Source organism: Nansenia antarctica (assembly GCF_963989245.1).
Source record: "Nansenia antarctica genome assembly, chromosome: 1".
In the NCBI taxonomy this organism is placed as follows: domain Eukaryota; kingdom Metazoa; phylum Chordata; class Actinopteri; order Argentiniformes; family Microstomatidae; genus Nansenia; species Nansenia antarctica.
Window position 1 is genome coordinate 91876344 of NC_137674.1, and position 22658 is coordinate 91899001.

General features: G+C 43.6%; 2 protein-coding genes across 2 annotated transcripts in view; both read left to right on the forward strand.

Moving 5' to 3' along the window:
• tmem259 (transmembrane protein 259) overlaps nt 1-15885 on the forward strand; it is a gene marked incomplete at its 5' end in the record, with an annotated part of 34286 nt that extends 18401 nt beyond the window's left edge. The window contains 4 exons of the mRNA XM_080527268.1: nt 1847-1930; nt 2604-2736; nt 3835-3934; nt 11542-15885. Coding sequence (XP_080383394.1) covers nt 1847-1930; nt 2604-2736; nt 3835-3934; nt 11542-12360 — 1136 coding nt within the window. The 3' untranslated portion in view covers nt 12361-15885. The remainder of the gene's footprint in view (nt 1-1846; nt 1931-2603; nt 2737-3834; nt 3935-11541) is intronic.
• A 2993-nt stretch (nt 15886-18878) lies between these two features.
• LOC308173831 (E3 ubiquitin-protein ligase TRIM35-like) lies at nt 18879-20307 on the forward strand (the record flags this gene model as incomplete). The annotated part of the gene is made up of 1 exon (XM_080548892.1): nt 18879-20307. The coding sequence occupies exon 1, from the start codon at nt 18895-18897 to the stop codon at nt 20305-20307; it is 1413 nt and encodes a 470-aa protein (XP_080405018.1). The 5' UTR covers nt 18879-18894.
• Nucleotides 20308-22658: the final 2351 nt, after the last annotated feature.

The following is a 22658-nucleotide window of genomic DNA, read 5'->3' on the forward strand; positions in this document are numbered from 1 at the left end:
GACTGAATGGATGTCTGTCTGATGAGCTATCCTCTCCATGACACCTTTTGCCACCTACTCGCTACTGCTTAACACACATGATACCAATCACAGAGACCCACCTCACCCCACTCACACACCGGCCCTACAACACACACACACACACACACACACACACACACACACACACACAAACTTAATCAAACACACGATCACCATATAACACATCCATTATGGAGTAAGCCCTCCATAAGTATTGGAAAGACAAAGCATTTTGTCTTCTTTTAGATCTATACTCCAACAATTTCTATTTTAAATAATTTACTTGAGATTAGTAAGTAGAGATATTCCCAGCTTTAATTATGCATTTTTCAGATTGGTTTCACCATTTAGAAATTACAACCTGTCTTATACGTCCCCCTATTTTAGGGCATTAAAAATATTGGAATTTGGCTTGACGGGTGTTTCTGGTATACCAGATGTGTTCCGTCACATCATTTGTGCAGGAATAAGACAGCTGCCAATGTCTAGTATTGATTCTAGGCTATTGGGGTCTGTCAACATTAAGACTAAAGAGTCCGCAATGAAAGTCAAGGAAGCCATTATGAGACTGATATTTCAGAAACATCTATCAGAAACATAGCCAAAACTAAGACGTATCAAAATCAACTGTTTGTATCATTAAACAAGAAAGAATGCACTGGTGAGTTCAGCTATCGTAAACGGGCTGGTAGGCCAATAAATACTTCTACATTGGATGACAGAAGAACGCTCACCATGGAACACTCTCGAAGAGGCAAACCACAAGTTATCCTCCAAAATTATGGTCATGTTACAGTTTGCTTAAAAAGTACCTAAAAGGCCTGCAGAGGTCTGAAAGACATAAGATGAATATTATTATGTAATGACTGCAAGAGGCGAGTTTGGAGAAAAAAGGATCTGCCCAAAATGTACAGCATACCACCTCATCTGTGAAACATTAGAACTGACTAACTTGTCTTCATTGATGATGTAACTGCTCACAGCAGCAGGAGGAATTCTGAAGTGTACAGAAATATCTTGTCAGTACAAGCAAATGCCTCCAAACTCATTGGACGGCGCTTCATCATACAGTAAGACAATGCCCCAAAACATACTGCCATAGCAACTAGGGAGATTTTCACGGCCACAAAAACCTGGAAAGTTATTGACTGGCCAAGTCAATCTTCAGATGTAAATCCAATTGAACATGCACTTCATTTCCTGATGATAAGATGTTAGGCAAAAAGACCAAATAAACAACAAACGAAGATGGCTGCAGTACAGTCCTAGCAGAGCATCACCAGGGAATACAGCGTCTGGGGTGGGTCAATGACTTCAGGCAGTTATTGCATGGAAAGGATTGTCAACTAAAGACTAAACATGAGTACTTTTTTTTTTACACTATATGATTTGTTTTAGTTGAAAATCTGAATATCTGTCCTTTGACCTGATAGTCATTGTTTGTTTTCAAATCCAAACTGTTGGAGTACAGAGCTAAAAGAAGACAAAATGCTTCCTCTTTCAAATACCAGACCACTGGACCACCCCAGGCCACAACCAGATACAGATTTATATATATATATATATATATATATTACACATACATATAGGTATGAGAGGGGACGTGAGGCATGACTTATATAGATATTAATCTATATTAAAATATTGACATTTTGTTGTCCTTACTAAGGAAAATTGTTTGAATTGTATCGTTTTTGCTCCATGGGAAAGACCAAATAGACTAAACAGGGTCAGCCTAATGCATAGTTTTATGGATGGGCTATAAAAGCATTGATAATAAATGTTCCCTGCTGCATTTCTCTGCTCCGTCTCTCGTTTCCTCCAGTGGATTTGCTGCAGATGCTAGAGATGAATATGACCATCGCCTTCCCAGCAGCTCCCCTCCTCACAGTCATTCTGGCTCTTGTGGGTAAGATTACCATCATCTCCTTGTCTGGACCGTACTCAGGATGGAGCTGTCTGTATGTAGAGGATATGGATGATATGCATGCCCTCAGGTGTAACTGGCGTTGTCAACCCTTGGTCTTCAGCATGCTACTCATCACAAGAGCGTGCTTTCAAATCACCTCTGCTACATTGGTACATATCCAGGATCATTTTATGCTTCCCAAATACTGACTGTAGATCAGTATTGAGGGCCAATGTAATCACCCTCCTATTTTGCAGACCTAGGTTCAAATAGTATTTTATTTAGTATAGTATAATCCTTAAATACTTAAACTGTGAGCACAGTGAAGCCAATGGATTATTCCCAGCTGGTACTCGAGGCAGGCTAAAGCAAATGCTTTAAGTATTTGAAAAATCTCAAGTAATATTTGAACCCAGGCTTGCCATTGTCTGCCCAGCTGCACCTGACCCTCCCTGAGTTGTGTTTGAAACAGTGTTGAAAATGTGAAATTGGTAATTGAGATTGTGTGTAATTTAAAGCGATCTATTCTATACCGTCGATTCATCAATTTGTTGTTATTTGCTATGAAGAGCATTTCCCTATTAACAATACCCCAGGTAAGTCACACATCAGGTGACTTCTCCTTTATCTGAACTAATACAGGAATGGTAAGAAACCTCTCTTCCTCTCTCAGGCATGGAGGCAATCATGTCTGAGTTCTTCAACGACACGACCACGGCCTTCTACATCATCCTCATCGTGTGGCTGGCCGACCAGTATGATGCCATCTGCTGCCACACCAATACTAGCAAACGCCATTGGCTGAGGTAATCCTATATATATCCACACGCATCAATACCATCAGATACCATTGGTTGAGGTAAGCCCATATACACTCACTGAGCACTTTATTAGGAACACTATACTAATACTGGGTAGGGTTAGGGTTAGATGTTGGAAACATTCCTTGGAACTTCTATTCCATGATGACATGATTGTATCACACAATTCCTGCACATTTTCAGGTGCACTTTCAAGCTATAAATCTCCCGTTCTACCACATCGCAAAGGTGTTCTATTGGATTCAGATCCTGTGACTGGGAAGGCCACTGATCACACAGTGATCCGCAATGCCCCTACCCTGGACACCTTCAAATCAGCCCTCAAAACCCATCTGTTCACCAAGGCCTTTGGCCCCTAGTTTAGTTTTGTCGCCGGCTCTGTTTTTTTGTTTTGTCTGACAGTTTTTCTGTAAAATGTGTAAAGTGTCCTTTGGGTTTCTAGAAAACCAAGATATTATTATTATTATTATTATTATTATTATTATTATTATTATTATTATAAGAACACTGAACTCATTGTCATGTTCATGAAGCCAGTTTGAGACAACTTTTTGTGACACGGTGCATTATCATGCTGGAAGTAGCCATTAGAAGATGGGTACATTGTGGCCATGAAGGGATGCAACAATACTAAATAGGCTGTGGCATTCAAGCAATGATTGATAGGTATTAATGGGCTCAAAGTGCACCAAGAGAACATTCCCCACATCATTACACCACCTGAATGAATGAGAAAGTGTACAGGTGTTTCTAATAAAGTGTTTAGTGAGTGTATACACACACACACACACACACACACACACACACCAATACCATCAGATACGATTGGCTGGGAATTCACCTCCCTTACCCAACCCTGCTTTTGGGGTACATGGACGGGAGCAAGAATTTGGAAGTTAATTCAGTTAACAGGATTCCTTTCTATTTGTATTACATTTTAAATAGTTGTTGCCATATTCAGTGGATCAGACAGCGTAATCTCTCTGACTGATGCTCTGCTACAGACCGTGAACAGCTTTCTCTTTCCAGTTCCTGATACTTTTACACAGTGTGATGTTGAGGCCCTTTGTATTGTATTTCCAGGTTCTTCTATCTGTACCATTTTGCATTCTACGCCTACCACTACCGCTTCAATGGCCAGTACAGCAGCCTGGCTTTGGTCACCTCCTGGCTCTTCATACAGGTGAGCTCACTACGGGCAACGCTGGGACAGGAGGAAGCAGAAAGGAAAGATGTGGTGATAGAGAAAACACACAGACATGAGAGATGCTCATAAGACACACAGTCTTATGTCTGTGCGTGTCTGAGGGAGCTCTAGAGGCCTCCCCTTTGCCTACAATTGTGCACAGTAGATTGAACATTTAAAGATCGGTAGAAAATGTAAAGACATGCCGCAAAAGACGACCCGGGTCTCTTCAAATGTATGATAATGTTTGCTGATGTTGGATTTTGGGGTGATCTATCTCTTTAATGGGATTTGAAGCAGCATACAACTAGACAGTTTTTATGTTCATTGTGTGTATATTTTGATCCTGTACATTTCTGTCAGAATTGCCATATTTCAAAAAAGTCCATAAGACTCATACTCATCCCTGAGATACTTTTCGAACGGTAATGTAACATGTTCTGTTTTAAAAGTATTCATACAGGTAATGTAACATGTTCTTTTTTAAAGGTACTCATACAGGTAATGTAACATGTTGTGTTTTAGAGGTACTCCATACAGACATGTTGTGTTTTAAAGGTACTCCATACTGACATGTTGTGTTTTAAAGGTACTCCATACAGACATGTTGTGTTTTAAAGGTACTCCATACAGACATGTTGTGTTTTAAAGGTACTCCATGCAGACATGTTGTGTTTTAAAGGTACTCCATACAGACATGTTGTGTTTTAAAGGTACTCCATACAGACATGTTGTGTTTTAAAGGTACTCCATGCAGACATGTTGTGTTTTAAAGGTACTCCATTGATAGGGCTTTCACACCGGCAAAGAACCGTGCCGGTTCGCGTTCGTGTTCGGAAACCTCAGAACGTTGGTGCTGTCTGGCGAACGAGCCCGCGTTCATACCAGTGTAACCTGAACCATCCGCGTCATCAACGCTGGGTGATGAAGGGGCGGGATAAACAAACATTTCACAACTAGATGTAGGGTTGGGTACCGAAAATCGGTACCGGTTACTTTACATTCGGTATGTACCCGTACCGAATCGCAAAGGAGATTTCGGTTCCTAATTTCGGTACTTTTCTATCTCGCTCCGGTGTCAACTGGTGACTCGTGACGTCACATCGCCTGTTAAATGTCCACTCAGTGAAAGCAGCGAGTACGGAAGGATAACGAGAAGGTTGCTAATAGCAACTTCCGCTAGCGGGTTGGCATAACGCGACGCTCGACTTATGGGTGCGTTCCGTAAACTCGTTCTGGAATTCTGATCACCACTCGTGGAATGCCTTCTGTCCAATCAAATGACTTGCTCCCCTTATGACGTCGGGCCCAGTGTGCGCTGCGACGCTCTCAGAGCGAGTTTACGAACGCAAGCCTTTGATTGGACAGTGCACTCCAGGATTCGACGTCTGTTGATGACGTAGTTAGGGCTGCACGATTAATCGATTTTAAATCGAAATCGCGATTTGAAATGATGCGATTAGCTAATCGCAAAGCCTGCGATTTGCCTGCGATTTTTTTTTTTTTTTTTTTTTTTTTTTTTTTTTTTTTTATACCTTTATTTTACCAGGAAGTCACATTGAGATTAAAACCTCTTTTGGAAATTTGATCAGCACTCATGGAATGCCTCTTGTCCAATCAAATTACTTGGTCTCTTTATGACTTTGAACCCGGCGCTCTCAGAGCGAATTTACGAACGCAGGCATAGGTTGTGTCACGACAGTCAGTCCAATTATTATGAGACTTTGGGCTAACGTAACGGAGACAATTAGACACCACATGGCTTACTGGACGTATGATAAACGTTAGCATGTTATAATTGCGACAGGTAAGTGTACAATTTCACTATACTTTTTTTTTTTAAATTTGTTTTTCAGATTTTATCCCCTTTTCACCCAATTTGGTAGCCAATTTAACCCAACTTAGCATCCAATTATCCCCTGCCTATTGCGAAGGATCCGCCGCCCGACCCCGTGGCCGGCAGTCCCAGAGGAGGCCGCCAGGCAGACTAGGCTGACTGGCTCCTCGAGCCCAGTACCGTTACTCCAGCACCAGACGGGGGCGGTGTTGCGCGACGGATCCTAGTCCAGAAATATTCCTATCCCACCCTCGGAAGCGGCCGGCCAATATGCCGCTTCCCGTGTGCCTCGGCCATATCTGGACAATTTCACTATACTAACTGTACCAGCCAAGTGCATGTCGGTGCTGTTAGTCCAGCCTTAAACTTAGCTTAGCTAACTTGTAGTCTTCGAGACGGTAGCTTAGCTTAGCTACTCATGCTAACCCGGCGTTAAAGTACAGACACAGAGTTGACAGTCTCAGCAACCTGCGGGTTGGTGTTTATATAGTATAGCAGGCTTATGGATACATGGAAGTTAACTGTTCTGTTGTCAAACATGAATGTGTCCTGTATGCATAACCTCATACCATTCGTTCATACCAGCCGGCTTTAAAGACGCAGAGGTTAGCCTAGCCTAGCCTTGGGCTGAAGTATGTCACAGATTCCTAAGTCAAGGTGACGTGTGTCTGTGCTCCATAGTCAGAGACCACCATTCTATCATTCATCAGTTCGACTGTTGACCGAGTCATCTAGATGTGGTCCTTTCAGTTATAGTCACAGTGTATCCCCAAATGATCATTTTAATAGCTGGATCATTTTAGAAAGTAGCCACCTGTCTAGATGAGATGAGGTTATCATATATACAATTCATATCTTTTAAGTTCTCATCCTTGCATTAGAATTAGAGCAGTTAATAGTTTGATGGTATCATGTGGTAATGCTCTCTGAAAATAGGTGATAGACAGATTCATCCAATCACCTGCCAAGTATTTTTTGAAAGTACCTGCCCTTTTCCAAACAGCTTCCAATTAAGCTTTCCTAGATGGTTGTGTGAAACAAACCCCCTGAGTCAGGTTAGTAATGCTCCATCACATGTTTTAATCTGAAGCTTGATTTTAAAGCAACCCAACTTTAAAGCAACCCAATGTAAGTTTAGTTCTTTCACTCGTAGCTCGGGCTGTGGGGGTGCTAGAGGAGGGAGCCTCTAAGTCCCCTGAAGACATACAAACAAACTGCACGTTAATACGACCTTCCTAGCCGGAGATATGGCCACACTTTACAAAAACTCCCCTTCTTTTTTTTTTTTTTTTTTTTCTTTTTTTTGCTATTTAAAAAAATAATAATCGCAAATTAATCGCAATCGCGATATCTGTCCAAATAATCGCAATTCGATTTTTTCCCCAAATCGTGCAGCCCTAGACGTAGTGCGGATGTGTGGCAGCGTCTCTGCGAGGTGGACAACATGATCGGGGATCTCCTGATATTCGGGTACTGTGTCAGATCATGTATCATGTAGATATATCCTTATCCTATTACTGTGTCTGAAAAATCTATCGTCCTGTCATCATGGACCAGAGAGGGGGAGGGGAGGAGTAGTAGCTGAGCGGCAACAGAGTTTGGATTTTGACGAGGTGGAGGGCTCCAGTTCATCAGTTATATTTCCTCTCGGTCTTCTTGGTTCTGGGGGCTATGCAGGCCTCTTCACTAGATCCCTTTTCTAAGAATATTCTGATGTCCTTGAGGGGCCGCCGAACAAGTGTGTACTCGTATTCGACATCAGTACCAACGATAGGCACCCCCAGCTTAATGGAGTCCCCAAGGCTCAGGAGTTTTATTTTCATTTATTTTAATTTGAGTGTATATTTAACTAATATATATTGTGCCTCAGCAATAAAAAAGTGAAAAGCTGTTTAATGTTGTCGACCGTGTTATTATTATATATATATATATATATATGTCATTTTAAACAATCAAAAGTACCGAATTAAGTACCGTTTTGGTACCGGTACCGTTTTTAAAGTATCGGTTAGGTACCGGTACCGGATAAAACCCAAACGGTACCCAACCCTAACTAGATGGCAGCTACTTCACTGGAAAAGAGGATAATATCTTCCACTACAGTATCTGAAATAACACAATTTTCTGTGAAACAAAACAAAAGACACTTTCTATATGCGTTCTTTTACTAATCAGCTGCTCCGTTACTGGAATAGAAATGGCTTACGAAATTCGCGTTCGCGCATGTCCGCGCGTGTGCGTGTGTGTTTGTTTGCTGAGCATGTGAGGAAGAAAAAGAGAATAATGAGACTTTTGATATTGTTTTTGATCACTAATGATTAGATTTAGATTAGATTTGATTTTGTCTACTTCCTCCTTGCTGGTCTCTGCAGCCTAGAATAGGACACACCCACTGACGACGTGACTGTTCTACGTTTTGGTTCGCGCTTGAGAACCACTATTTTTTGGTGCCCGCTGCGAACCAACTTTTCAGGTTCCGAACCAATTGAGCTTCGGTCTGAACGCGCCGGCCGGTTCTTTGCCGGTGTGAAAGCCCTAACAGACATGTTGTGTTTTAAAGGTACTCCATACAGACATGTTGTGTTTTAAAGGTACTCCATACAGACATGTTGTGTTTTAAAGGTACTCCATACAGACACAGTGTTTCCTCTAGGATTTTTCACATTAGTGGCGGAGTGGTAAAAAAATACTAATTGCACGCGCATGAAACGCGCACTGGCGCTCAAAACAAAGACGTAATTTCACCCAAAACTAAAGGGTGGCAACATTTTTTTTTTAAACGAACCGGTGGTTTTTATATAGGGTGATCAAATACCAAGATATCCTACAGCTGCAGCAGAACATGCGGAACGGTCATACAGCACTGAACATATACATGTGACTGACAGATACGCCCAAGACACACACACACACACAGAGAGAAAGATCATCAGCTCATCGAATATGAAGTACACAGGGAACCGGGAACGCGCATACAGCACTGAACAACATCCGTAGAATATAAACTTGCGACTGACAGTCACAATGAAAGATCAGCTCATCAATACAAAGTATTGCAAGCCTACATGAGAGTACACGCACAAAACCGTCTAACGTTACTCATTAACTGTTTACACAAGTAAAATCACAGTGTGACAGTCAGATGGAGCATTCGGTAAACAACCAACAGCAAGGTAATGCTATCAGCTGAGTTAAAGAAAACCAACTTTTACCTTTGATGACACCGACATGAGCCCTGCTTACCCGTACCTCTGCCGTTCTGGTCGTGGTGATTTTAGAGGCTATAGATAATTTTTGCCCCGCGCATATTGCCCTGTAATTAGACCATGCGACCACACCTTGTGTCTCTTATTGTCCAAATGTTCCCAGAATTTTAGCTGCATGTTTTTCCAGCATCCGTTGTCAATAAAAATTCGACTCCCCTTCTTTTCCCCTGCCAATACTGTGTCTTTTATGACATTTACCAACGTTTATGCTATGAATAGTTCGATGCTAGCGTTAGGTGCGAGGCTGCTCGGTTAACCCATTTGCGGGAACATTATTTGTTTCACAAAATAGCCTGATTTAGTTGACCATGAACATCAGAGACTACATTACGAATGTTCATTTAAGATACTTGTATACTGAGCACAGGTATAAGCACATGAATCAGAGAACAGCAGTAAATGCAATAACCCACAGTCGTCGCTGATGTTGCATATTTTCGATTAGGATACGGGATTAAAGGGACGGGCGACGGGCGAAGGGAGAGAAAGGGATTTCCTGAAATCCGCAAAATTCTGACCAATCACAAAATTGCTTTGCAAGCGCGTTGCCGACGAGGTTAATTGCAACATCGGAATGAAATCGGAACGAAATGTAGGTCTGAAAGCGGCCTAAATCTAGCTTAAATCTGCTTTTTCTTTTTCTATTCTCCGATCATAATTCCTCGCTGCCTTTCTCGTTGCGCAGCCTGAATCAATTAGTGGCGGAGAAAATGTATTTGTGGCGGCCCGACACGAATCAATGCATATAGAGGAAACACTGAGACATGTTGTGTTTTAAAGGTACTCCATACAGACTTATTTCCTTGTGATCATTAGACGCTGGCTCTACCTCCTACAACTGTAAGATGTTGATGGAGTGAAGCATCAGTTTAAGATGATTTCTAAAATCTTTAGATGATATTATGGACTGTAGATGGTGAAATCCCTACATTCCTTGCAATTGTACATTGAGAAACATTGTTCTTAAGCTGTTGGACTAGTTGCCCACGCAGTTGTTCACAAAGTGGTGAACCCCTCCCTCACCCCCTGCCTCACCCCCTCCCTCCCTCACCCCCTCCCTCACCCCCTCCCTCACCCCCTCCCTCAACCCCCTCCCTCAACCCCTCCCTCACCCCCTGCCTCACCCCCTCCCTCCCTCACCCCCTCCCTCCCTCACCCCCTCCCTCACCCCCTCCCTCACACCCTCCCTCAACCCCTCGCTCACACCCTCCCTCACCCCCTGCCTCACCCCCTCCCTCACCCCCTCCCTCACCCCCTCCCTCAACCCCCCTCCCTCACCCCCTCCCTCAACCCCCCTCCCTCACCCCCTCCCTCACCCCCTCCCTCAACCCCCTCCCTCACACCCTCCCTCACCCCCTCCCTCAACCCCCTCCCTCACCCCCTCCCTCACCCCCTCCCTCAACCCCCTCCCTCACCCCCTCCCTCACCCCCTCCCTCACCCCCTCCCTCAACCCCTCCCTCAACCCCTCCCTCACCCCCTCCCTCAACCCCTCCCTCAACCCCTCCCTCAACCCCTCCCTCAACCCCTCCCTCACCCCCTCCCTCAACCCCTCCCTCACCCCCTCCCTCAACCCCTCCCTCAACCCCTCCCTCAACCCCTCCCTCAACCCCTCCCTCTCCCCCTCCCTCAACCCCTCCCTCTCCCCCTCCCTTTCCCCCTCACTCAACCCCTCACTCAACCCCTCACTCACCCCATCCTGGCTTGTAAACGACTGAGCCTTTCAGGGATGCTCCTTTTATACCCATCATGACACTCACCTGTTTCCAATTAACCTTTTTACCTGTGGAATGAGCATTCTTCAACTTTCCCAGTCTTTTGTTGCCTCTGTCCCAATTTTTTTGAAAGGTGTAGCTGGCACCAATTTAGAATAAGCATATATTTACAAAAATCAAGTTGAACAGGTAAGACCTTAAATAGATTGTCCTTGTACTGTTTTCAATTGAAAATATGTCAAAAAAGGATTAGCAAATTATCACATTCTGTTTTTACGCAACGTCCCAACTTTTTTGGGAATTGGGGTTGTATGAAAAACTCACCTTTTCAGTGCTTATGCACATCCATTTGGGTCTCTGATGGGCCTACTAACACACAAACTGAAATAAAACAACCCAGTTATCTTGTGTTACTGATGACCTTTAATTTGTGATTACAGACTGATTGTTTGTTGAACTGTTGAGCGATGACAGTTTACATGGAGTAGAGATTCACTGTAATGGGAGAAACAGCTCTACTGTATATATATATATATACTGTATGGAAATAACTCTGTTTTGTTTGCCAAAACTTACTCAATAAATGTGTGTCTTAGGTATAGAGTTGTGTCAAACGTTAGGTGCCTAACTTAAAGCATTTTGTGTGAACTGTTTTGTTCTGTTTGAAAATGCCACTGTTGTAATTGCTGTGGCTATGTGAACTTCTACAAATGGTTTAAGCAATCAAGAAAAACTCACCTTTCTATTACCCACTCCATCCCAACCCTTTTTCATCTCTTTATTCACAGCACTCCATGATCTACTTCTTCCACCACTATGAGCTTCCGGCTATCCTGCAGCAGATCCGCATCCAGGAGATGCTGCTCCAGAACCAGCAGGCGGGTCAGGGCAACCAGACGGCCCTGCAGGACAACCTCAACAACAACACCACCAGCAGCCCTGCAGCAGGAGCTGCTCCTTCAGTGCCTGGTCCTGCCCGAGGAGGAGCAGTCAACAGCCAGGTCGGCCTGACAGGCGAGCCCCAGGCCCAAGGCCTGACAACTCAGACCAATGGTCTTGCTGGGAACGTGACAGGGACGGGAGACGTGACCTCGGACCTGGACTGGATGGCGGAGACGGCAGCCATCATAACAGAGGCGTTGTCCTCTGCGGCCCCGCAGCTGGGGGGGTCTCTGCTGGAGAGTGCTGTAGCCTCATCCGGAGGGGGTTTGGTGGAAGCCAGTGGGGCGGGGAGCTCTGAGGCAGGCCTCAGGGTGGTGGCAGAGCTCCGGATGGGGGGAGCGGGAGGAGGGGGCAGTCGGGAAGGAGAGAGTATTGATGATGCTAGTCCAAGCCTGGTTACCGTGGAAATCCAAACCATAGGGGATTTATGCGGTGCAATGAGCATACAGGGCTCAGGCCTGCCTCTCCCCTCCTCTCTTCCCATAGGAGGTGCACAGAAAGCAGAGACTACAGCCTCCAGTTCCAGTCCCGCCTCTCCACACACAGACTGTAGTAGGGCTGGCCCCCCGGCGCCAGATAGCCCCCTCAGGCAGACCCCCACAGACTGGGATTCCAAGACTGAGGATCCCCCCAGCCCAGACTCCCCCCACCCAACCCCATCCTGAGCTCCCTCCTCACTCAGTCACACGCACATGCTCACACACACAGTGGCAATGTGTATTCTTCTATCCCCCGCTTATTCCTCTTAAAACACCGCAAGAAGGCCAACAAGGCTTTCATTACTGTAATCTTATTCGTAAGACACAAATGGGAAGAGAAAGAAGAAAAGGAGAGGGGATGGATAGCAAAGAAAAGGAGAATCACTCCCCAGGGTCTTTGCTCTGGACATATGGGGACACTAGTTTGGCTTTTAGTTTTCGATTCCCAAGTGGGGGCCAGTGACTTTCCATCGATGGCAGGTTTTCTTTCATTAAAGTTAAGCTTAGGATGCACCACTTGGCAAGTAAAGGTTTGTGATAATTTTGAAAAGTCTACCCTGGCTTTTGTTGCCATGTGATTCTTTTTTCTTTTAAAAAAAATAATAATAACAGTAATAAAAAATGTATAATAATAATATGTATATGTTCAGAATGGGGGTATTTCTGATGGGAATAGGATGTCACAACGATATTGAAAATTAAAATGCCCTACTCTCAGAAAAACTAACACACACAACCAAACTCGTTATACGAAAATCATCACATAGCTACAACACATTGACTCTCACTAGCTGCTTTTTCACAGCAGTGCCAGTGCATGCCAAGGCTTACTAGCAGCCAGCTAGTGCTCGAAGACTGGTGCTTCGAGCCTAGTGAACAAACCTATTTGAATTTCCACAGATGGGCTTTCTAGTCTCACCTCGCAATATAGTTTGTTTACATTCTGCAGGTCTCAAGGTGGAAAACTCAGAGAAACTAGCAAAACATTTTAAATCCGTTTTAAATCAGTTTCCCAACAGGTTCTGGTGACATTTGGTAGCAGTTTATGACAATTTTATTTGTAAAAAGTGCTATTCAAACCAATTCGATCCAGCTAACTGGGATTATACTTGCCACCCACCAAGTTTGTTAGCCAAGGGCCTCGTCTACACTTAAATTAGACTTGGAATAAGATGATCCACATACAAATGTACAGGTCTAGATGCGCCAGTCGCATTGTGTCGCCACTATTGTGAGCAGCATATGTGACACTGTGTTCGGAACCGGCTGACCACAAGAGGTGGACGAGCTTGTATAGTATTCAGATTTCTGTCTAGTCTAGAGGGAAAACCCACAGTCTTTATACCCACAGTCTCATACAGTGAGGGGAGAAATTCATTAGTATTCATTTTTAATACCAGATGTGGACGCACATACTGTGATCTGATCCTCATATCAGGTTAACGGAGGTCTGATTTAAGTGTCATGTCTAGACAAGGCCTAAACACTTACTTGATAAAAAAAATAGTTCATCCACCCTCGTTCTGAACCACCACCCCGCCTGAGTTTTAACCACCTAATAGGCCCGGAGTGAACACCCTTGAAGCCTGGGAGTGACTGGAAACTGAATTCACCTTGGCACGCACTGGCTCGCACTATGTAAGCCCCGCTTTGGAACTGCATTTCATTCATTCCATCTGGTCCTGGAACCAAGTGAGAAATAACTCTTGTGATATAATGTGGTTTCCCTATTTGAGAGAGTTGTCAGAACAGTTTTATTTTATTTCTTTGGTTAATGTTTTTATAAGCAGACAATTGCTCTTATGGTGATTGCCAGTTGCAGTCACTTCCAACTGATTATCTAGTGTGGGAGAGCAGTTGTTTCTGTGCAGTCTGTTTTTCCCATCTTAACCCTTATTGAGTAAAACTGCCTCTCTCCCTACAAGACGTCCTGTGTACTTGTCAGGAGACCAGGGGGGTATTCCATCAACGTCGCTAAAAGAAAATCCAGGCTTATTTTGATAAATGTATCAAGACTTGTTAAACATATACCTGGATTTCCCTTTAGCAACATTGATGGAATACCCAGGCCTCTCTTCCTCACTGCATCACCTAGTTCTGTACTCGTCTTTGGCTTCACTAATTGTATATAACTAGAACAGGTTGAAGGCTGAACTGTGGCCTTAAACACTTGTTTTGGTGGCAATTTTTTGTTCCACTTCCCCCATTGATCCATACAAAATAGTAGTAGTTGGAGTAATACATTTAAAATAAGAATAAATGCTAGCTGTATCTGCAGGGGTGTAGAGAAGTCGGATAGCATTCTGGGGTGATCAGATATCCACATTGATCCCAGGGTTCTCCCCAAAGAATGTAAGAGGGGCGCTGTGCCATCTTGTCGACTTTGCTCCTCCACTGTGTAAACATTTCAAAGAAAATTAAACTGGTATTTACTAATGATAGAGTAACTATCTTTGTAAAACAAATACCCAAAAAAGCAAAAGCAATTTCATGTTCCTCAGTGTTTTAGCTGTATTTTGACATGAATAAATGTGTCGGTATTGATAATGCAATCCAGCACCACCTTGTAAAACAATCTTGGGGAGAACCCTGCATCATGCCTCCGTTCACTGAAACTAGCTGGAAATGGTACTAATATGGAAAGGACACTGAAGGTAGCTACTAACTATAGTAACTATCACAGGCTTGGCGTTGAGGTGTGTATGTGACGTTTTGGTCCATGAGGCTGAAATTGAGGGTAAAAACAATGACCCATTACAGCACAATGGGTTTAGCTTGTTAGCAAAAGGGTGTAGGTTGCCATTCAACTCATTTCAAAATGACTTGATTTTCTTGGTGTGCAAAAGGCGTGACCAAGTCCAAAAAATAATCTGATTTTATTTTGCCTTTTTATTACATGAAATCTGATGTTTTAGAAAAAATAAAGTGATTTTCAATTGTTTTAAATGTAATAAACACTAGGCCTACCAATGTCAGATTTATTTTTGGCTCTCCTGTAAAATGTTGAAATGTCACTTACGCACTAAGCCCTCGCTATAGACAGGGAGAGGGGAGTGGGGGGGGGGGCAGTAATGACAGGTGTGTTTGATGTCTTTATTCATAGTGAAAAAAAACAATCTCCAGAATAGAGAGCTTTATTTTGAGGATGCCTTATGATTCCAAATGTGATATTAGCTAGTTCAGTCCAAGTTGAGATTCCATTGGCTGTCAATGTATACATTTCTGGAGGGTTTTGCTGATTGTGGCCTATTATCAGAGAAAGGAATGTGGGTTGTGTTTCTAAAAGATGAGAACTGAAGGTCACCCATATTTTGTTATTCTGAAAAGACACAATAAGGGCTCCCTATTTCTCCTCTAAGAAATAGGTAGAGAATCAGTAATGGCTATGCAATGTAGGACATGGTACTGAATTGAAATGTTGTCCAAATCGTGCAATATGACATTTACGTCAGAAAGTCTTGTTCATTCTAGTTCTAGGATATAGACTATACCGATATGACAATATGCTCCATCAATGAGGTTTTTATGATCAGTTTGTTTTCTTTATCTGTGCCTATATGCTGTTCTGTGAGAGAAAGCAGGATGATTGTAGCCTTGCAACATTTGCTTTCCATTGTAGTTCATTTTAGACAATGTTAACAAATCCTTCAATATGTGATGGACTAGATTCCATCTCTCATTCAAATGTATATTTAACTGTTCAGTAAACCAAGTGCAGAAGAAGCATTCTTAGCACAAACAATTGTGTTTGTATTTCTCAATGTTTCTGTGTCTTTCCTGAATCGGGTCAGGTATCTGCAGGCAACTGGCAAAAGAAAAAAAATCTATTCACAGGTGGAAAATCATTCCTTTAGTGATAAAAGCACCACATCTTATTCAGAACAAGGTCGAGGTTTTACTGCACCGATAAACTTTTCAGGTATGGCCAAAATTACTGGGTTCTTGGCCCCAAAGTGATACAAGTGGCCATTTTGGAAATCATATCTGATTGGTCCTATGGATGCAGATTGTGAAAAGCTCATTATTTAGTATTTAGAGTAACGCTTGACTGCAATTAATTCCCCACTGAGGTGGTTGGATATGTTATTGGTCCTCAAATCTATATCCTTGTTTTAATTTGTTCACTTGCATACACCAGTGTTAAACAAATATTGTCTCATATCTTTAGTTGCACACTAACCTTTGCATGACACACAAACCTGCATCCAGGCGGGGTTATCAAAGACTGATAAAAGGAACCACTGTCATAAAGGATCCAATGAGACCCCGTTAGTAATGAAGATAAAGTGCTCAAACAGAAGCTTAGAAATGTATGCTTTTGTTTTTGAAAGTTTGGTACCTTTTTTAACTAAGAATTTCCTGGTTAAAAGAGCTAAAGAAAATGTGTTCATATGTTATGATTTATGACTTAAAAATTATGAAATGTTTTTCTGAATTTAATCTAATCGAATTAAAGGATGGGTTCAGATTTTTTATCTTTTATGTAAATGAGATGTAGAAGCGTACAGACACTTTTGTGATTTCACATAGTTTTTAGAAACGTACAGGCACCAACGACATCCTCATCATTCTACAATGGAAAAAAGGGACAAACAAAGGCAGTGAACAAACGCTCCAAAAGAGCTGAAAGACGTACTTTTTTGTAAACTGAAAAGCTCTGTATTCAGTATAGTGATGCCGCCTTTAAATGTTCCACATAAACAATTGCGGCAATACAAACTTTTTCCTCAATGTTATATTACATTTTGTGATGATACTTCACAATTTCTGTGTTTCCACTTCTGTGTTTCATCTTCGCATCTCTCCCTATGGCTTCACTCCTTTCCCTATCGCTCAAGTCTAACAAAACAGAATAGGACATTGCAGAAAAAGCCCCCCAGATCCTTGGATATGTTCCGTAGAACATAATGATTAAAAGCTCATTTTTAAGACATGACCAAAGAAAAATGTTACAATTGTATTGGAAAACCACAGACATGCCTACCTCCTGGAGACAGGGTTTGTCTTTACCATGTAAAGGATCCTGCGATCATCCACCACTGCATTTCTGATGTGAGCCGTTGAGGTCATGACTCATGTGTCTCCAAAGTCCCAGCCCCCACCCTTGTCGTCACCGCTGCTGTCTTGCATGGCCTGGGAGGGTGGCACTGTAAGCCTAGTGTTCCTGGCCCACAACAAGGTTGTGGTAACCCTTTGCTACCCAGGGAAGGTGGCGCTGTCCCAGCAGTGTCCCTAGACCCTCCCTGAGCACCGGAAGCCTGGTCCCCAAAGAAAGAGGAGCCAGACACCCCACCTCCTCGTTCACCCTCATCAGCCCTGGTTTGGTTGCTGTCCGGGCCGATGTAGGGGCTGTATACCCACATCTTGTCTCCTTGCTGGTACCCTCTCCTGCGAGAACAGCCATCGTAGGCTCTCTTCTGCCTTTTCCCTGCAGAGGCCATATGTTCCTGAGCCAGCTGATGTGTCGCCACCATCTAGTCCTGTAGTGCATCAATGTCTGTCAGGCTGACATGCCTTTACACTCACCAGGCCCCTGTTGGTGGTGTGTGTACACACCCTTGGTTTTCTATTGGTTAGTGACCATTCACACACACACACACACACATACACACACCTGACATAATTCTGCTTGTGACCCTTGAACACAGTGACTCATACCTTGCCTGAAGCTCCACCCTCTTACCTGTTGAGTTAACAGTGGAGAGCAGAAGTGAACCACACAGAAGGCTAACATTCAGCTCTCTGGTGCTGCCGTTCACTAGCAACAACATTACATATGTAGGACTCTCTGAAGGACTTTACACTCTTTTACCATCAACATTCAAAACTACCACAAAGGAAGAAGCAACACCGTTGTTAGAAAGGTTCCAATATTCTACGTTCATGATTATTATATTTGGTTATCATTTCCACCTTAAGAGCTAAGCTGTGCGTAATATCACATGCCACCTTAAGTGCGCAGTGCATTCTGGGCCGAATTGATTCGTTGCAAGCTTCCATCAAGTTCCTCATGTTACAACTCCAATCATTTAGCATCGTTGTGCAGCATTACAGTGTCAATGTGCGTCACTGAATTACTGTAAGTACAATGTTTCACCCAGTATTTAGGTTGTACATAGTTGCTGTGTTGATTTGGATACTGCCGTTTTCTGCACTCTATATTAGCACTAGCAATGAGTTTGGCCACATGCTCTTCAATGAAGCTCGTTTGGCGCAGTTCACGCTGCAGAGATTGATATTTGAGTACTAGTGTCTTAAGTTGGTGTTATAATTCAGATTGTATGGCAAAGGGTACTGTTAAGTAGCCTAATGTGTATGGTTAAGTTACATGTACTTTTGTATTGTAGAATGCATTTTGATATTGTAGATCAGTACTGTATTATTAGTAACAACATGTGTACTGTAATACCTCTTTCTGTTTATTGCAGAACCACACATACACCCATTGTAGTGTTTGCAATCATCCTACCCATGCCTGAACCCACTAAAGAAACCTGAACACAAAGTCAATCTCCTGTCATGTGTGTCCTGATCGACGCCCCGGGGGCGAATGGAGCATACTCTCATTGAACTATTCACCTTATACAGTCCTTTCCCACAACCTCACTAACAACCGTAAAAAATCTGGATTTGACTTCCTACTGACTTCAACGCAGTGAGTTTTCAGAAGTGAACTTTCACCTCAGAAGCCATTACAGAGGAGACGGAGGTGGTGAGAGAATGGCGTCTAAACCCTCTCTCTCTGAGAAGAATCTCTCCTGTCCTGTGTGCTGTGACGTCTTCAAGGATCCTGTCGTCCTCCTTTGTAGCCACAGCTTCTGTAAAACCTGTCTGCAGGAATCCTGGAAACATAAAGACACTCAGGAATGTCCAATGTGCAGGAGGAAATCATCCATGGATATTCCTCCTTGTAACCTGGTGTTAAAGAACCTGTGTGAGGACTTCTTACAGGAGAGAAGTCAGAGAGCTGCAGCAGGGTCTGAGGTGCTCTGCAGTCTGCACAGTGAGAAACTTAAGCTCTTCTGTCTGGAGGATAAACAGCCCATCTGTTTGGTGTGTCAGACTTCAAAACAGCACAAAAAACATGACTGTTGCCCGGTAGATGAAGCTGTACTGGATCATAAGAGTGAACTCCAGACTGCACTGGAACCCTTAAAGGAGAAGCTGCAGACCTTTCAAGAGGTTAAACTGACTTGTGATGAAACAGCTAAACATCGTGAGAGCCAGGCCCAGCGCACAGAGAGGCAGATGACGGAGGAGTTTGAGAAGCTTCACCAGTTTCTACGAGATGAAGAGAGAGTCAGGATCGCTGCACTGAGGGAGGAAGAGGAGCAGAAGAGTCAGGTGATGAAGAGGAAGATTGAGGGGCTGAGCGGAGAGTTATCATCACTTTCAGACACAATCAGAGCCATGGAGGAGGAGCTAAAAGCTGATGACATCACATTCCTGCTGAACTTCAAGGCCTCCATGGACAGAGCCCAGAGCACACTGCCGGATCCAGAGAAGGTTTCAGGAGCGCTGATAGACGTGGCAAAGCACCTGGGCAACCTGCAGTTCAGAGTCTGGGAGAAGATGCAGGGAATAGTGGAATACACTCCTGTGATTCTGGACCCCAACACTGCAGGCCCATGGATCATCCTGTCTGAGGATCTGACCAGTGTGACACCCAGAGAAGAGAGACAGCAGCTTCCTGACAACCCAGAGAGGATTAACCCCTATGCTGTGGTCCTGGGCTCTGAGGGCTTTGACTCAGGGACACACAGCTGGGACGTTGAGGTGGGGGGGAATACACGCTATACCCTGGGTGTGAAGACAGAGTCTGCAGGCAGGAAGGGAGACTCAGGCTATTTGGATGGATCCTGGGTGCTTGAGTTTTGGGATGGGATGTTTTATACACGTGTTCCAGTTGGTCCCCTCACAGTGAGCCAGATCCCCCAGAGGGTCAGAGTGCAGCTGGACTGGGACAGAGGAGAGCTGTCATTCTCTGACCCTGACACTAACACACACCTACGCACACTCACACACACCTTCACTGAGAAAGTATTTCCATATATCTGGAATGGTTGTAGTGTTCATCCTCTGAGGGTGTTACCAGCGAAGGTGTCTGTATCCATGGTTACTCCCTCTGTCTGAACCAATGATGAGTAGGGATGTAACGATGCATCGCGATGCAGTTAATTATCAATACAAATATGAGACGATTCAAATCTGTGATATAAAAAACGGATTGCGATACTCTTAAACTGACAGCATTTTACATGCGTTGGAATATTACCGTAATTCCTAAACTAAATGTGCTATCGAAATAATTAGAAACACAACACACTGTATTAACAACTGGTCTGTGTTCAGCTCCTCTGACTCTAAACACAACACACTGTATTAACAACTGGTCTGGGTTCAGTTTCTGTGTTCAACCTCCCCAAATTGTCTCATGTCACCCCCCTCCTTCGCACCTTGCACTGGCGCTCGATAGCAGCTCGCATCAGATTTACGGCTGTCAGAACTGCAGAGTCACTACCCATCTTCCGTCGGAGACTGAAGACCTCCATCTCTTCAGGTTACACCTTAACTGCTCCTCCTGAGACATCTACCTTTACTGTGTCCCCTATGACTTCTACTGCCCCCCCTGTAATGTTTCTCTGTTCTCCAGTGTCTATATAATAAAAATAAAATAAAAACATTTTCCTTCTATCACTGAGACTGCCAATGGCCCCGGGTCTGAGCTAGATTACTCTTCCTGCTACGACTTCCTGCTTCTCTGTGAGAACACATCATATACAGTATATATATATATATATGTTACGGTACATGTGGAAAGACGGTACATGTGGGAAAACTAGGGTTAGGTGCTAGGGTTAAGGTTAGGGGTAGGGTTAGGGGTTGGGTTAGGGGTAGGGTATGGGTAGGGTTAGGGTGAGACATGCCAGCATGTACTAAGTCGATGTAGCACCTAACCCTAACCCTATTTTTCCCACATGTACCGTATTCCCACATGTACCGTAACATATATATATATATATATATCAATCATCATCATAATCATATATTGTCTCATACTACGGATAGATCCGGTCCATTGTCTCTATTGGTCAGTTTGCGTTCCAGCCGTGCCGATATCCATGACATACGCACGGCTAAATGGAATGCTGACGCATCTTTTCATATTACTCTGCGTTTGTATATATTACGCTACACTCTTACCGTTGCTTAGCAACCGATAAACAACTGTTCAGCGGATGAATACACTTACAATAAAACATAGTTCCATTAAAATACATTAATTGAAAGTTTCTTCTATTGATATTGATAGATGAATGTGGTAACCGTTGTATAAAAGCGTTATGGAACGAGAAGCCGTGGTATATGGTGGATATCGGCACAGCTAGGGGGTGTATAGATAACGGCACTTAACGCGCCTAACCACCCCGCTAGCTGTGCCGATATCCACGATATACCACGGCTTCTCGTTACATAACGCTTAAATATCATATCATATCAAAGGCCCAACGGTCTGAGCAGCTCTTAGACATCCCTGGTCTGGCAGAGAGGTCCAGAGGCCTGGTGTGGGTTCTGGTTCTGGGTGCATGACATAGTTTGGCATGGCTTGACCGTAGGGTGGTGGAGGTCCATAGGGGACAGCAGGTGTGACAGGTAGACACTAGACAGGTCCATAGGGGACAGCAGGTGTGACAGGTAGACACTAGACAGGTCCATAGGGGACAGCAGGTGTGACAGGTAGACACTAGGCAGGTCCATAGGGGACAGCAGGTGTGACAGGTAGACACTAGACAGTTTGGCTTGAGTTTGACTCTGAGTGATAATTAGATCAGCAGACGACAGAGTATAAATAAACATCACTGAATCAGTCTGTGTTATTATGTCTGTCAGGCTGACATGCCTTTACACACCCTTGGTTTTTTATTGGTTAGTGACCACACACACACACTTACACAGGGCTTAAAGTTCTCTGGCACGGTGCCGGATTTCCGGCGCGGGGGAATTTTGAGCAAAAAATAAATAAAAAAATCACATGCTATTTGTTTACATCGTAATTTAAAGAGTCATCTTCAGCAAAGAGACAGTTCCGCCTACCAATGGTATCACATTGCTCAAGCCAACCAACGACTTCTAGAGGCAGATATATATATATATCATTTGAATACAGGCCAGGGTTTCTGGCTGATTTTACAGTGGCAGGAACCATCCATGACTATGTGGTATCCATGCTGTGTGGTTTGGAGAGATGTGCAATGACTTCCCAGAATGCAGCCAGCTGGGGCTACTTTAACACTGCCACCAACCAGTGGAACAAGGACATGTGAGTATATACTGTCTAAAAATGGTGCTGTCCTACTACAAAGTATGCATGGGTTAGAGTTTGTTTTACATCTACTGTATGGACAAACGTGTTATGCCCCTCTCATTAGATACACTGGAAACTACTACTACTACTACTACTACTACTACTACTACTACTACTA